The 16,308-nt window shown below is 41.5% G+C and overlaps 1 protein-coding gene across 1 annotated transcript in view; it reads right to left on the bottom strand.

Annotated features, from left to right (window-relative positions):
• Positions 1-13,812, bottom strand: part of LOC142665524 (protein-glutamine gamma-glutamyltransferase E-like) — a 42,167-nt gene extending 28,355 nt beyond the window's left edge. Inside the window, exons 1-4 of the mRNA XM_075845233.1 lie at positions 13,788-13,812; positions 13,007-13,069; positions 2,365-2,550; positions 657-872 (exon numbers count right to left, since the gene is read on the bottom strand). Coding sequence (XP_075701348.1) covers positions 657-872; positions 2,365-2,550; positions 13,007-13,069; positions 13,788-13,812 — 490 coding nt within the window. The remainder of the gene's footprint in view (positions 1-656; positions 873-2,364; positions 2,551-13,006; positions 13,070-13,787) is intronic.
• Positions 13,813-16,308: the final 2,496 nt, after the last annotated feature.

Raw genomic sequence — 16,308 nt, 5'->3', positions numbered from 1 at the left:
CAGAATGATTAACTCCTTTAACTCTAATCCTTGAAGAGTTATCCATCAGTACAAAGGGTAGGAAGTAATAGTTTCGTAAAACCATATAACTTCTTCCAAAAATCACTTTTTTGTTCAGGGTGAAGTCCATTAGGGGTAAAAGCCATCTTATATGTATGTGCTGTATGTAAATAATTGTGGGGAAGCTATTTGGCTAGCTTTAAAATTGTACATTTTGAACAGAACCGATTAAAATGGGCTTTCCCCGGTTTAAATATTGATGGTCTATCCTCATGATAGGCCATCAAAATGTGATGGTGGGGGTCCAGCTCCTGGGAGCCCCGCAGATCAGCAAAATAGAGTGGCCATGGGGTCACAATGAGCTCTGCATCCTCTGCATAGTCTACGCAGGAAAAACACTACATACACGTGTGACTGTGCCTTGTCCATCAATATTTAAGCCCTGGAAAACCCTTTAAAACTGATTTCTGAGAATGAATGCAGCTAGAGAACCTTCTCATTTCATAATTACCATTTCACTCTAATACTTGTATAATTGAATAATGGATGCATTAACTCTTTAAAGCCATCTACAATTTGTGGTGTAGCATCACACTTGACTGTTCTCACTTCATACACTGTGAGACTTAAATGGACTTACTAGAACCACATCGTACCTGGAGCCCAAGGATTGAAGATCAGCATAAACTCTCCAATGCGTCTGGTTCCGCCATTAGTCTGCACATGCAGAGCATAGCGTCCAATTACGGCATCATTTGGAGTGTTAAATGTCATAGTAATGGAGGATGATCCAGTTCCACTCCTTTGTGCTGCCCAGCCTTTCCTTGAAGATGCTGAAGAGTCTGAAAAACTGTACTCAAGAAGGGAACTACCTGTCAATGTAAACATAGTTATTTTTAATCCAAATAATATATTATTATTTTTTTGTATATTTTACATTGCTACTGTTTCACAGTTTTTTTTTACCTTAAACGGTACATATACTTTTGTTTTATTTTAGTTTTTTGCTTTCTAAGTAGGTCCAAGATATTCTGCTGATTAATTTTATTATACACTATATGCCCAAAAGTATCTGGACACCTGACCAGCACACCTACAGTATATGAGCTTGTTGGCCATATATATATATAAGATAAATGTCTGCCAAACCCGTGCGGAGGGGATAAAGAATTGGACATGTTGGATGCCCGATCCGCTATTCCAGTGGAAGATAAGTCACTGCCAGAAGTGTCTTATTCCCCAAGCCATGCGTGCATTTTATAGTGAAATTGGCAGGAATAGCTTGTTTGGCCAACAACTACACTATATCGACAAAGTGTTAGGACACCTACACATTAGACCAACCAGAGCTTTTATGACATCCCATTCTAAAACCATGGGCATGAATATGGAGTTGGTCCTCTTTCGTGACTATAACAGCCTTCACTCTTCTGGGAAGACTTTCCACAAGATTCTGAAGTGTGTCTGTGGGAAATTGTGCCCATTCAGCTAGAAGAGCATTTGTGAGGTCAGACACTGATGTTGTATGAGAAGGTTTGGCTAGAAATTGGTGTTCCAATTCATCCCAAAGCTGTTAGATAGGGTCGAAGTCTTGGCTTTGTGCAGGCCACTTGAGTTCCTTCACATCAAACTCATTGAACCATGTCTTTTTAGACTAAGCTTTGTGCCTAGGAAAGGGCCTTCCCTAAACTGTTACCACAAAGTTGGAAGCAGACAATCATCTAAAATGCCTTTATATGCTGTAGCATTAACTGCACCCTTCAGTGGAAATAATTTGCCTAACCCAAACCCTGAAAAACAGCCCCAGACTATTATTTTTCCTCCACCACATTTTATAGTTGGCACTATACATTCCTGTAGGTATTAATTCTGCTGCATCTGCCAATCCGAGATGCATCTATCAGATTGCCAGATGATGAAATGTGATTCATCACTCTAGAGAACATTTTTCCACTTGTCCAGAGTTCAGTGGTGGCATGCTTTGCGCTAGTTCAGCCCTCGCTTGGCATTGCACATGGTGATCTTAGGCTTCTGTGCAGATTCTCGACCATTCAACCTATTTTATGAAGCTCCCGATGCACAGTTCTAGTGCTGAGGTCATTTGCAGTTTGGGACTATGTAGTGAGTAATGCAACAGAGGAAAGATAATTTGGGGGGAATCTAAGTGGGGGAATCCAGAGTCGTAACTAGACTATCCTTACCTGTGGAAAAGTTTAATGTTCACCTTCCATACCATGTATCTGAAGCCAAGCTAAGACAGTGTAGCTGGTTGATGCTTCTCCCATAATACTTGGGGCACATACCGTATACAGTAAGCTAGAGTACAATAATAGGTTGTACAATAAAATTTGTTTATTACATTACCTCCTGATGAAGTGGCAAGATTAGCGATGAATTGCAGTCTATCTTCATTTTTTACAGGTGCATTGAAGGTCAGTGAGATGCGGAATTCTTGACCTCTACGTACAACCAGGTCATTGCCTATGTACGCACTGCAGTTGTGGGCTGTTTTATTCTCACTTACGTGAAAGTCATAGTTGGTTAGTTGAGCTGCAAGACAATATTATATGATGATAAATGAACAATATGTTCTGTCAGAGTTCAGTTTAAGGCTTGGTTCACAATGTGCATTTTTGTTTTGAGAATACATTTTTTTGTATTGGTTGATGAACTCCCATCGAGAGACAAGGAAGTTTATCTACCAAAACAAAAATACGCATTGTAAAAACGGAACAAAAACGCACAGTGTAAACCCAGTCTAATGATTTGAAGCATTGTGAAACACATCGTGATTATTACCCAATATTCAAGAAAACAAATCTATTATACAATTAGCCTTAACAATCTCTTATGTCTCAGGGTTAAGTCTGTTTCTATGAATATGTTAGGAATTTTAGTCAAACCCACCAAATCTCTCACTCAACATTGTACGTAAATGACAGGTATGTTAAAAAGTTGTCACAGTTGGATGTTTCATGGGTCAGTACCAATAATATTGTATTAATATATTTGAGTATAGGACAGTCCGAGTGAGATCATGTGATCACTTGAGGGATTGGTAAAGCTTATGTCTTCTTATACTGTATGTTCACCATATAATTCAGCTTCATCTGCTTACAATAGCCTATCTTTAGGTAGTTGAAAGGGGACATTACCACAAAAGTTCTCATTGAATCTAAAGGCAAATTGGGAGCAGATGGTTTTGAAAAAAAAAAATGGCTGATATGTACACGTAATTACCTTCAATAGGTTTTTACAGTAAGGTAAAATATTTTAAGAAACAAACTGTAAAAAACACTATTTAATCACTATGAGGTCATGTTGAGGGGGTATTATTCGGTAACGGCAGCATTATTCAGTTCTTCATAGTGATATTATGACATTAAGTCATGGCATGCCGAAATAAAAATGTCTCTGCTTAATTCCATTACATCAATGCTGTTTCTTCAAAAACAGTGGATTTTAGAATGTCCAAAACTAACCCTTTTAAACTCTTTTTATTTGGTTACCATAGATTGGTATATACTCTGTTGATCATATGGCAGTAGAACTTGCTATATATCATTAATACTTTAATATAATGATTATAATATTGTGAGTCTTCAGACACCAAGTAAAAGCCAACAGGTATCAATGATAATTAGACATGGAAAGTATCTCCTCTTTGATGAAGTCTTCTATAAGTCCAGTAGGACTGGCAGAAACCAAACGTTTCAGTTAATAGGTGAGACTAAGAGAATCCTCACTAGACTCCTACCAAATTTTGGTGAGCATGTTTAGAAATGAATCTTGATGTAGCATTTTTTATAGAGATGCTTCATGGATGTCTTTAGAGTCTGTTAGGGGTTGGATTCTGGCTAATTTTACCAAATGTAAAGGCTCTAGAAGGGTTTAGATGTTTATAGGTTACATAATGGAAAATAAAGATATGTATTTTCCATTTATTCTATCTATCTAGGTCAGGCAGCCGCCTAAGCAATACTTAACACTTCCTTTTTTTAATCAAGGGAGTCTCATTTTCTCGGTACATATCTATGAAACCCAATTTTACTATTCTTATTTTATTTGCCGTATTTTATCATCATCATTAATCACGAGCTAGTAAAAGCTAAATGAAAGATTCAGGTACCAAACATAGGGCTACAAATATAGGTGAATTGTGAGTTCATAAATAAACTCCGAATACATTCATTAAATTGACTTTCAGATATGATTTTCTTCATGTGAATAATTTTTTCTACAATATTCTTTTGATATGTGGGAAATATTATAAATTTTTATGCAAGAAATAATAAGTAGGGGGATATCAGATGTGGGATTTCCATATAAAGGAATATTAGAATGGAAGATATTGGGGCAGTCTGAATTCTATATTGTCAAATTATATTTACCATAGTAGTCGCATAACTACTAGTTATATAGCACCAATATACTCAGTAGAACTGTCCACAAGATGCACTTAAGGTGGCCATATACATTAGACAAATGTCAGCCGAACCCGTGCAGAGGGGATAAAGAATTGGACATGTTGGATGCTACTTCAGTGGAAAATAAGTCACTGCCAGAAGAGTCTTATTCCCCGAGCCATGCATGCATATTTATGGTGAAATTGGGAGGAATAGCTTGTTTGGCCAACAACTACACTATATGGACAAAAGTGTTAGGACACCTACACATTACACCTACAGGAGTTTTTATGACATTCCATTCTAAATCTATAGACATTAATATGGAGTTGTTGTCTCATTTGCAGCTAAAACGGCTTCCACTCTTCTGTGAAGGCTTTCTACAAAATTTTGTAGTGTGTCTGTGGAAATTTTTGCTCATTCATCCAGAAGAACATTTGTGAGGTTGGGCATTGATGTTAGACGAGAGGGTCTGACTCGCAATCTCCGTTCTAGTTTATTCCAAACGTGTTCCATTGAGTTGAATTCAGGGCTCTGTGCGGGCCAGTCAAATTCTTCTACACCAAACTCACCTAACCATGCCTTTATGGACCTTGCTTTGTGCACTGGGGCAAAGTCATGCTGGAACAGAAAAGGACCTTCCCCATACTGTTCCCACAAAGTTGGAAGAAAACAATTGTCAAAAATGTCTTGGTATGCGGAAGCATTCTGATTTTCCTTCACTGGAACTATGGGGCCTAGACCAACCTCTGAAAAACAACCCCATAGCATTATCCCTCCTCCACCAAACTTTAGACAGGGAGAAATGCTGACAACAGCAATAATATTTAATTACAATCAGCTGATAGATGAGCTTTTATATGAATGCTTTTTTGCCCAATCATTGGCCCGTGTAAAAGTGTCCAAACTCTGCAGTTATTGAATCAGCAGAGCATTGGCGACTTTTATGCACTATCCGCCTAAGCGCTCGGCGACCCCGCTCTGTAACTTTACGTGGTCTGCAACTTCGTGGCTGAGCTGCTGTGATTCCTAAATGCTTCCACTTTGCAATAATACCACTCACAGTTGATGGAGGAATATCTAGGAAAGAAGAAATGTCACGAACTGACGTGTTACAATGGTGGCACGCTATTACAGTACCACGCTGGAATTCAGTGAGCTCTTTAAAACGACCCATTATTTCACAAATGTTCGTAAAGGCGACTGCATGGCGAGGTGATGGATTTTATACACCTGTAGTAATGGGCCTTAATGAAAAAAAAACGAAATTCAATGATTAAGAGGTGTGTCCCAATACTTTTGTTCATATTCACCTACTAAACCATGGGTGAAAAATAATTTCTATATAACCTATAATTGTCTTCTTAGTCGTCTCTGTAGCTTTAGTTTTCCGTTTTTTTAGTGTTCCCACACCGTATGCTAATGAGCAGAAAAGAGTCAAATCTTCGTTTGAAAAGAGTCAAATCTTCGTTTGAAAAGAGTCAAATCTTCGTTTGAAAAGAGTCAAATCTTCATTCCTCAAGTCTTTCCGAGTTTACCCGCCTCCATATTTTTGATTGACAGCTCCTCGCCTTCCCCCAGCACACAAAATCCTGTGCTTGTGCATTGATGTCCTCTTCTGGTGTGTGCACACAACGGGACACAGGATTATTACGATAAAAGACGCAAAATGTTTGCAGACCGATATTTACAGTCGGAGGAGGAGTTTAGGAGAGGGGATAACGGCAATGACGTTTTGATAGCAGCAGCCAGTGAGGGATAAGTAAAGTTCAATAGGTGAAATGCTGGTGACAGGTTCCCCTTAAGTGTATGATCCCTTTGCTCTTAATAAACCCTGTCCCCAGTGGGTCACACAACTCATTTTCTACAAACATCTTTCAGGAAGATTAAAGGGAAATTAGTTTCTGACGTGTCATATATATGTGATATAGAACTTATAAAGCAGCATGTACATGAGGTTTATACTAAGTGGTAAAATGCTTCTGTGGAACTCAATCCCCTTCTCAATCTCACAATGAAGTGTGGAAAATTGAGGCAGCACTCACTTTCTCATCTGTCAAAAGTTGTGTCTCTTTATCCAGTTTTGCTACACTTTAGCCAAAACAAAGCATGATAAAGACTGTTTGTCAGTCACCATACTGGGAGAGTATACACAACTTTTGATGGCTAAGAAAGGAAGTGTTACCTATTTTTTGTCATAGATATGTGTCAGAAGAGAACAAAAATGCAGTCCATGAAGTCAGACAACCACCTATTTCCTGAATGAAGGGACTGCAGTCAGGGACAGATTAAGGATGTCTTGCATATGTAGCAGTTAATTTACATGGGGGCACCCCTACTAACTTAGGGACCTTCACCAACTCCAGACAAAAATAATAACGTTACTTACACATTTTAACCCCTTAATGACCGCCGATAAGCCCTTTCACGGCAGTCATTAGTGGGCTTTATACTGATGCATAAGCCTTTTTTCGGCGCTGCATCGGAATAAATAAACAGAGCAGGGAGCCGTTAAATCTCCCTGCTCTCAGCTACCAGAAGTAGCTGGGGGCATCCCTTCTCGAACAGGTGAGATCGATATTAGTATCGATCTCACCTGTTTAATCCCTTAAGATGCGGCATTCAATAGCGTGCGTCCTATCTGAGTGGTTTTGGAGAGAGGGAGGGAGCTCCCTCTCATCCCACTGACACCCGGCGATAAAATCGCCGAGTGTCTGTGTCTCCGATGGCAGCCGGGGGCCTAATAAAGGCCCCCAGGTCTACCTGTAACGAATGCCTGCTAGGATATGCCAGAGCCATTTACACGGACAGGCAGTAATACACTGCAGTACAAAAGTATTGCAGTGTATTAAAATGCGATCAGAGGATCGCATATTAAAGTCCCCTAGTGGGACTAGTAAAAAAGTAAAAAAAAAGTTTAATAATGTTAATAAAAAAAAATGAAAAACCCACTTTTTCCCCTTACAAAATGCTTTACTATTAAAAAACCAAAAGAAAGCAAAAAAGTTACACATATTTGTTATCGCCACGTCCGTAACGACCCCAACTATAAAGCTATTACATTATTTAACCCGCACAGTGAACGCCGTAAAAAAATAAATAAAAAACAATGGAAAAATTGCTGTTTTCTGTGAATCCTGACTTTAAAAAATCGCATCTACTCCAAAATGGTGCTATTAAAAAATACAACTTGTCCCGCAAAAAACAAGACCTTATGCAGCTATGTCGACGCAAAAATAAAAAAGTTATAGCTCTTTGAATGTGGCGATGGAAAAACTATAAAAATTGCTTGGTCATTAAAGCCCAGAATGCAAGCAGAGGGAAGTCGTTAAGCTGTATGGTTCACAATATATACTGTAGCTTAACCCCTTCCCGACATTTGACGTATCCATACGCCAAAGTCGGGTAGGGGAAGTATGGAGCGGGCTCACGCAGTGAGCTCGCTCCATACGATGACGGTGTCGGCTGTATGTTACAGCCGACACTTCAGAGTAACTAGCGGCATCGCGCTCGAGCGCGATCCCGCTTGTTTAACTCGTTAAATGCTGTGGTCAATACCGACTGTGCATTTAAATCGTCAGAAAGAGGGGGGCGACCCCCTCTAACAGCTCATCGCGCCCCCCGCAACGCAATCGCCGGCGGGGCGATGGTTGCTATGGCTGCCTGGGGGCTTAATGAACGCCTATTGTACGCCTATGTACACCTATTAAGCCTTGCCTCCGGCAGGGCTTAATAGGTGCCTGTCAGAATCACGATATACTGCAATACATTAGTATTGCAGTATATCGTGCAAGTGATCCAACGACCGCTGGTTGAAGTCCCCTAGGGGGACTAATAAAAAAAGTAAAAATGAGTTAAATAAAGTTTTTTTTTGTGTAAAAAAAAAACTTACAAATTCAAAGTTCAAAAAAGCCCCCTTTTCCCATTTTCCCCCTAGAGCATAGTAAAAAAATAAATAAATAAACATAATTGGTATCGCCGCGTCTGTAAAAGTCTGAACTATTACAATATATCATTATTTAACCCACACAGTGAACGCGGTAAAAAAAAATAATTGTAAACGCCAGAATGTCTATTTTTTGGTCACCTAATCTGCCACAAAAAATGAAATAAAAAGTGATCAAAGCGTTGCATGTATACCAAAATGGTATTATTAAAAACTACAGCTTATCCCGCAAAAAATAAGCCCTCATACCACTTAATCGATGGAAAAATAAAAAACGTATTGCTCTCGGAATTTGGCGACGCAAAATAAATTTTATTTTTTACACTTAGGTTTTTACATGTAAAAGTAGTAAAATATAGAAAAAACTAAATATATTTGGTATCGCCATAATCGTATTGACCCACATAACAAAATTAACATGTTGTTTTAATTGCACAGTGAATTCCGTAAAAACGGCGTGCAAAAAAACATGGAGAAATCACTGTTTTTTATATTTTCTACCCCACAAATATTTTTTTTCCCGTTTCCTAGTACATTATATGGCAAAATAAATGGTGCTACAAAAAACTACAACTCGTCCTGCAAAAATCAAGCCCTCATAGTACTATATCGACTGAAAATAAAGACGTTATGGCTTCTGGAAAGTGGGGAGGAAAAAACGAAAATGAAAATCTGAAAGTTGTTTACGACGGGAAGGGGTTAAATCACATATCTCTTATCTTATACCAGCATTTTGCACAATAAAAACACCATTAACAACCTGGCTCCTACTTGCTACACTTTGCTTCTTCCTTCAGCACAATATCACGCTTACCAGGCAGGGACATATTTACATCTCTGGCTGCGTTCACACCTGCGTCAGGTGATTAAGTTGTTCTGCTCCATCAGAGAAGCAGAACAAGGAAATACTGGAAGCAACGGTTCCATTGCACCATGGACACCACCGGCAGCCGACGGAACCAGTTGACTTTAATGGTTTCCATTGGCTTTCTGTAGGGGTGTCCATGGTTTTACCGGAAACAATAGCGCAGCATGCTGTGCTATTGTTTTCAGTAATGTCAGGCAGATCTGCTACGGAGGCTCCTAACAGCCTCAAATGCATATGTGAACAGAGTCTGATGTTGTCAAAAGTATTATGACTGAATACATCCTCATGTACACAATTTGCTCCACTTTTTACTACAATATTATATAGAAATAATGATCTCATACAATACCAACATAATAAACATAATAATAACTTTCAATGTGCAAATAAAAGCAATACAATGCCTAAAAATAGTGTAATACAGCATCTGTATAATACTGTCTGAAAGCAAGTGATGCTGAACTAATACCTAAAGTATCCAAATAATACCTCCAAACAAAGTCCAAACAATATCACCATGCCATGTGTAAATAATAACCCCATACATAGTCCAAATAATATCATAATGTCATGTGTGAAAAATACCCCCATACAGTGCTCCTAACAGAACATAAAATACACTAAGGACATCTTTTAATTACACCCACAGGACAACACGGTACTATACTTTCTCTCTTAGGCTGGGTTCACACGTGGCGGAATTTCACTTAAATTCCGCTGCGGAAACTCCGCAGCGTTAATCCGCAGCGGAGCCGTTTCTCCATTGACTTCCACTTTAATTTAGCAGTGTTCGTTTAGACGATGCGTAAAATTCCGCTGCGGAGCATAGGCTGCGGAGCGGAATTTGGTGTCCGCAGCATGCTCTGTCTGTTGCGGAGGTGTGGCGGACTGTTTGCGGACTCATTGCGGAATTTCTCCATTGACTTCAATGGAGATTCTAATTTCCGCAATGAAGTCCGCAGCTGTCATGCACATGTTATGTGTGCTGCGGATGTGTTTTGCTTTTTTAACTTGACATTTCTTCATTCTGGCTGGACCTATGTATTTCTAGGTCTACAGCCAGACTGAGGAAGTCAATGGGGCTCCCGTAATGACGGGAGCGTTGCTAGGAGACGTCAGTAAATAGTCACTGTCCAGGGTGCTGAAAGAGTTAAGCGATCGGCAGTAACTGTTTCTGCACCCGGGACAGTGACTACCGATCCCAATATACAGCAACCTGTCAAAAAAAATAGAAGTTCATACTTACCGAGAACTCCCTGCTTCTGTCTCCAGTCCGGCCTCCCAGGATGACGTTTCAGTCTAAGTGACGGCTGTAGCCAATCACAGGCCAATAACAGGCTGCAGCGGTCACATGGACTGCCGCGTCATCCAGGGAGGTCGGACTGGATGCCGAAGGAGGGACGCGTCACCAAGACAACGGCCGGTAAGTATGAATTTCTTTGACTTTCACAAGGGAAAGTGCTGTCCCTTCTCTCTATCCTGCACTGATAGGGAGAAGGGAAGTACTTTTACCGCAGTCCGCAGCAGCTAGTCCGCATCAATTTACTGCACATTTTGTGCAGATCCGCAGCAGAATCTGCAACGCAGATTCTGTGCGGCATTGATGCGGACAGTTGCGGAGGAAATCCGCCACGTGTGAACATGCCCTTAGCCCCTTCCCGCCGCAGCCCTTTTTGAGATTTTCATTTTCGTTTTTTCCTCCCCACATTCCAGAAGCCATAGTGTCTTTCTTTTTCCATCGATATAGTACTATGAGGGCTTGATTTTTGCGGGACGAGTTGTAGTTTTTTGTAGCACCACTTATTTTGCCGTATAATGTACTAGGAAACGGGAAAAAAATAATTTGTAGGGTAGAAAATAAAAAAAACAGCGATTCCTCCATGGTTTTTCACACGCCATTTTTACGGAATTCACTGTTCAATTAAAACAACATGTTAACTTTGATCTGCGGGTCAATACAATTACGGCGATACCAAATATGTATCGTTTTTTCTATATTTTACGACTTTTACAAGTAAAAACCTAAGTGTAAAAAAGAAAATTTATTTTGTGTCGCCAAATTCCGAGAGCCATAACTTTTATATTTTTCCGTCGATTAAGTTGTATAAGGGCTTATTTTTTGAGGGATAAGCTGTAGTTTTTAATAATACCATTTTTGTGTAAATGCGATGGTTTGATCGCTTTTTATTTCATTTTTTGCGGGAGATTAGGTGACCAAAAAATAGATATTCTGGCGTTTACAATTTTTTTTTTATACGGCCTTCACCGTGCGGGTTAAATAATGATATATTGTAATAATTCAGACTTTTACGGACGCGGCGATACCAATTATGTTTATTTTTTTTTTTTTAATATGCTCTAGGGGGGAAATGGAAAAAGGGGGGTTTTTTGAACTTTTAATTTTTTCTATTTTTTTTTTACACAAAAAAAAACTTTATTTAACTCATTTTTACTTTTTTTATTAGTCCCCCTAGGGGACTTCAACCAGCGATCGTTAGATCGCTTGCACGATATACTGCAATTCGAATGTATTGCAGTACATCGTGATTCTGACAGTCATCTATTAAGCCCTGCCAGAGGCAGGGCTTAATAGGTGTACAAAGATGGCAGACCTGGGGGCGTTCATTAAGCCCCCAGGCAGCCATAGCAACCATCGCCCCCCCCCCCGCGTTTGCATTGCGGGGGGCGCGATGAGCTGTTAGAGGGGGTCGCCCCCCTCTTTCTGACGATTTAAATGCTGCGGTCGGTATTGACAGCGGCATTTAACTAGTTAAACTAGTGGGATCGCGCTCGAGTGCGATGCCGCTAGTTACTCTGAAGTGTCGGCTGTAACATACAGCCGACACCGGCATCGTATGGAATGAGCTCACTGCGTGAGCCCGCTCCATACTTCCCCTACCCGACTTTGGCGTATGGATACATCAAATGTCGGGAAGGGGTTAGTACCCATTCGCCGACACTGCCATCTCCTGTTGTAGTCCTGCACCTGACTTTTTTGAATTATTTCTTTCAAAAACGTACAAATATAAAGTATAAATATAAACCCAACTCCACCCCACTGACCTGTGACCCACTCACAGCCTCAGAGAGAGAAGTGTTTTTCCGTAACCCCACATATGCAAACGTTTCTCTTCCAACACCCTCAATCTATAAATATTTTCCTCATATAGTACAATCTCATTTATCGGCGGTTTTCATTTATAGACAGATGGACCCCTGGCCCCCCCTGACGTCTTATTACGACTGTATTCCACACTATTGCATTGTTGCTCAGGTTAAGTGCTATATACTTTATATCAAAAACAGATTGATAACCCATCAGAGGTATGCAGGACAGCCTTTCCCAAAACTTTTAATTTGGGGTGGTTTTCCTGATTTCTTATTAGGGCTTGTTCAGACTTATTGGATTTGCTACGGAATTCCTTTGTGGCCAGGTAGTGGCAAATTTCCGCCAAGTCTGAACATGTCACATGTGGTGATCTGTGTAGAACCGTTTGAAATAATACAGACCCTAAACTGCACTCACAGACAGAATTCATACCTATTACATTCAGTGACTAAAAGGTGACGTTTTTTTCTGAGGCATTCTCTTTACTTTTATTCTTCATCTGGTCCAGGCCGCTGTGACATAGTCTCCTAATTACTGCAGAGTTTGCTGCCGAGACATCTTTGATCTAGCACTTCTGCAAAATTAAATCAGACCCCAAAACTAGACCACTAATTTAATTCCAGACTAGACTTAGAGGACCTGTCACCAGGTCCTAACATACAACTCACATATATTACCTTTAGCCCGCTCCCTCCCTGTTTCCAACGCTGTATTTATTTTTGTTCTGCTCCCCCCTGTTCCTGAGTAATGATGCTCCGTACTTCAGGCGCCCAATATGGTAATTCTCTGTAGTAAGACAACAAGGTGTGAACTACAGCGAATCTCCCTGGGTGGAGCCATCTTCTCAGCATCTGTCCAATCAGCATGAAGTACCTTATGATAAGCCTTGTCCAGTGACACCGCGCAGGGAGAAGTCTTCTAATCAAACATATTTGTTCTAAACTGCCTCGCGCTGGAAACAGGGAGGAAGCGGGGTAAAGGTAATACATGTAAATGGGATGTTAGGATCTGGTGACATGTCCTGCTTAAAAAATGAATTCTGTCCCATAAATAAATTCAGACCCGCAAAAAGACACCTAAATATTAGATCCTCAGATTAGACCCCCCTATTTACCACTCACACATCTCACACACAGACTGTACATACACTTCACCACATAAGCACTACATACACACACTACTTACAACACATCACGAAAACAAGTATCCCACAGCGTCCCATGTACCTCCAGTTTCCCCCAGACTACCGCTCATGCCCCCGCCTCCACACTTCTCCCCATGTACCCCCTCCTCACACACACTGCTCCCATGTACCCCCCCTCATCACACACACTGCTCCCCATGTACCCTCCTCCTCACACACACTGCTCCCATGTACCCCCCTCCTCACACACACTGCTCCCATGTACCCCCTTCCTCACACACACTGCTCTATCTCCTTTTCAGACCACTCATTACCTTCCACCTCTCTCTGCACCGACATGGACTGAGTCTCTGGCAAGGAGAGGGGCTAAACCCGTCCACGAGGTGGTGAAGCATTAGGGACCAGTTCAATCAGGCAGTTGTACGCCTGGTGTGGGGGAAGCATCTCAGCCTCCTTCTTGCAAAAGACGTCCGCAAACTGTGAAAAATGAGTTGGTAATCATGTCAATGACTGAGACATAGGAGGCAGGACAGGCTGAATTTGCGACAGGCAGCGATGGAGAAATTTGGAGCCCCATTTGAGAATTCCGGAATTCCAGTCCAGAACCGGGGCATGAAGCCGGAGCCAAGGCAGACCCAGCAACACCGGATTGACGGCTTTGGGCAAGATGAGGAAATTAATCTGCTCGGTATGAAGGGCTCCCATTTGGAGCTTCAGTAGCTTGGTCTCAGACATGATGGGGTCAGGCAGAGGAAGTCCATTCACTGAGGCAACAGCCAGGGGTGTCTCCAAGGGAACCGTCAGCAACAGGAGCTGATCCAGTATGTCCTGTTGGATGAAGTTGGCCGCTGAACCGGAGGCCAGGTAGGCAGAGACCAGGTGCGTCTTCTCAGCGGACGCTATGGTCACGGGAATGGACAATTTATTATTTAGTCCTTTTCCACCTAGAGTTGTCTCTTCAACCAATCCTAGGCGCTGGAGTCTTTTTGGCTTTTGGAGACACAGAAGCACAAAATGGTCTCCGAGGCCGCAATACAGACAGAATCCCGAAGTGCGTCTGCGTTGTTTCTCTTGGACAGATAGCTTGAGATGGTCTACTTGTATAGGCTCCTCAGGAGGAACCGCTGATGAGGGCAGCAGGGGTTGCTGGAATGGAGGAGCCAGCCTAGGAAGTCTTCTGGCCCGGCGTACCTCTTGAGACCGTTCCTGGATCCTCAGCCTAATCCGAGTGGCTAGAAGAATGAGGTCATCTAGGGTAGAAGGCAGATCTCGAGCGGCAAGCTCGTCTTTGATATCGGAGGATAAACCCTGCCAGAAGGTAGCCACCAAGGCTTCGTTGTTCCAGGTCAGCTCTGCCGCCAGAGTACGGAACTGAATGGCATACTCTCCCACAGAGGTGTCTACTTGGCGAAGGGTCAGCCGTGATGCAGCTGCTGAAGGGACTTGTCCAGGTTCCTCAAATATAGTGTGGAAAGTCTGTAGTAAACACTGTAAGTCACGAATCTCTGGTTCCTGGCAATCCCAGATGGGGTTCACCCATGCCAGGGCCTTGCCAGTAAGAAGAGAGACTATGAATGTGATCCTTGCACCATCGGAACGAAATGCTCTGACATGTAGACTGAAATGGATCTGACATTGGTTCAGAAATCCGCTGCAGGTCCTCGCATCTCCGTCGTAGCGAGGAGGTAGTGGCATAGAGAATCGGGAATCGGTACTGTCAGGAGGTGTAATGGGAGGAACAGCAGGAGCAATAGGAGCAGGTGCCATGGCTGCAGCTTGCGTATTCAGCCGATGTGCAATTATGTTCACTGCATGGAGGAGTTGGTCCTGTAGTGACCGTAGGTCTAGCATATCCGCCCGCATGACTTGTGATGTCGTCATGGTCTTGGTATGACCAGTGGAGTCAATGGCCTGAGCGTTGTATATGTGTCCCATTGTGTAATTATTGAATACTACTGTTCTAAAGAACAATGAAAAGATTTGCATGTCCTCACACAGCAGTATCTCGTTGCACTCATTTTAATCTTTTGAGATCAGGAAAGAATATATTAATTATATTCAAACAATCCTATGAATCAATGCTTTCTTCTTGCATTAACAACGGGCCTATCTGCTGATGTTTTCAGAACTCCAGCACTGTACGTATGCTGTAATAGTCCAGACAGTAGCAACGGCTTAGGCACAGATTGGACCTTGGCGGCAGGTGATGCAAAACGTGGCAGATGACACCAGACGTGGTTTAAGTCAGCAGGCATCGTAGACGGCACAACACGACTCCAACACTAGAGATGGCACAGTAACAAATACAACACGGGACATGGGACACAGGTAGCAGGGCACGGGAACACAGGTAACAGGATACGACTAAGGGACCATTTGCAAGACTAACAGAAAATACAAACAACGCTCAGGCAAGGAGTGAAAGGGCAGGGACCCTTTTATAGTCCAGGGTGATCTGGGAGTGATTAGTTAATTCTTAACAGGTGCACGCACTGGCCCTTTATCCGGTTCAGGATCGGGTTATTTTAAACTTTCAGGACCAGACACCGTTTAGCCATGTTTAGAATGCGTTAGTTAAACGGCTATAACTTTTTCATTTGTTGAGCTAGCTACGTGATTATTGTTTTTTTCGTAGACGATGCAGGCTACTTTTTTTTTATAATTTTTATATACACCCTTTTTGCTATTTTAGAATTTTTAGGCTTAAAGTTTGAAAATAATAGTAATAAATAAGCTTTTTTTACATTTTAGCTATTTTTTTCTTGTAATAACATAGTTTTACCATAAAATAGACCTTTTATTTGTGATCGTCCTTGTCTACCGTAAATTGTAATA

The sequence above is a fragment of the Rhinoderma darwinii genome, chromosome 13 (genome assembly GCF_050947455.1).
Source record: "Rhinoderma darwinii isolate aRhiDar2 chromosome 13, aRhiDar2.hap1, whole genome shotgun sequence".
In the NCBI taxonomy this organism is placed as follows: Eukaryota; Metazoa; Chordata; class Amphibia; order Anura; family Rhinodermatidae; genus Rhinoderma; species Rhinoderma darwinii.
The sequence above is the reverse complement of the archived record's forward strand: the minus strand, read 5'-3'. Positions and strand labels throughout refer to the sequence as shown.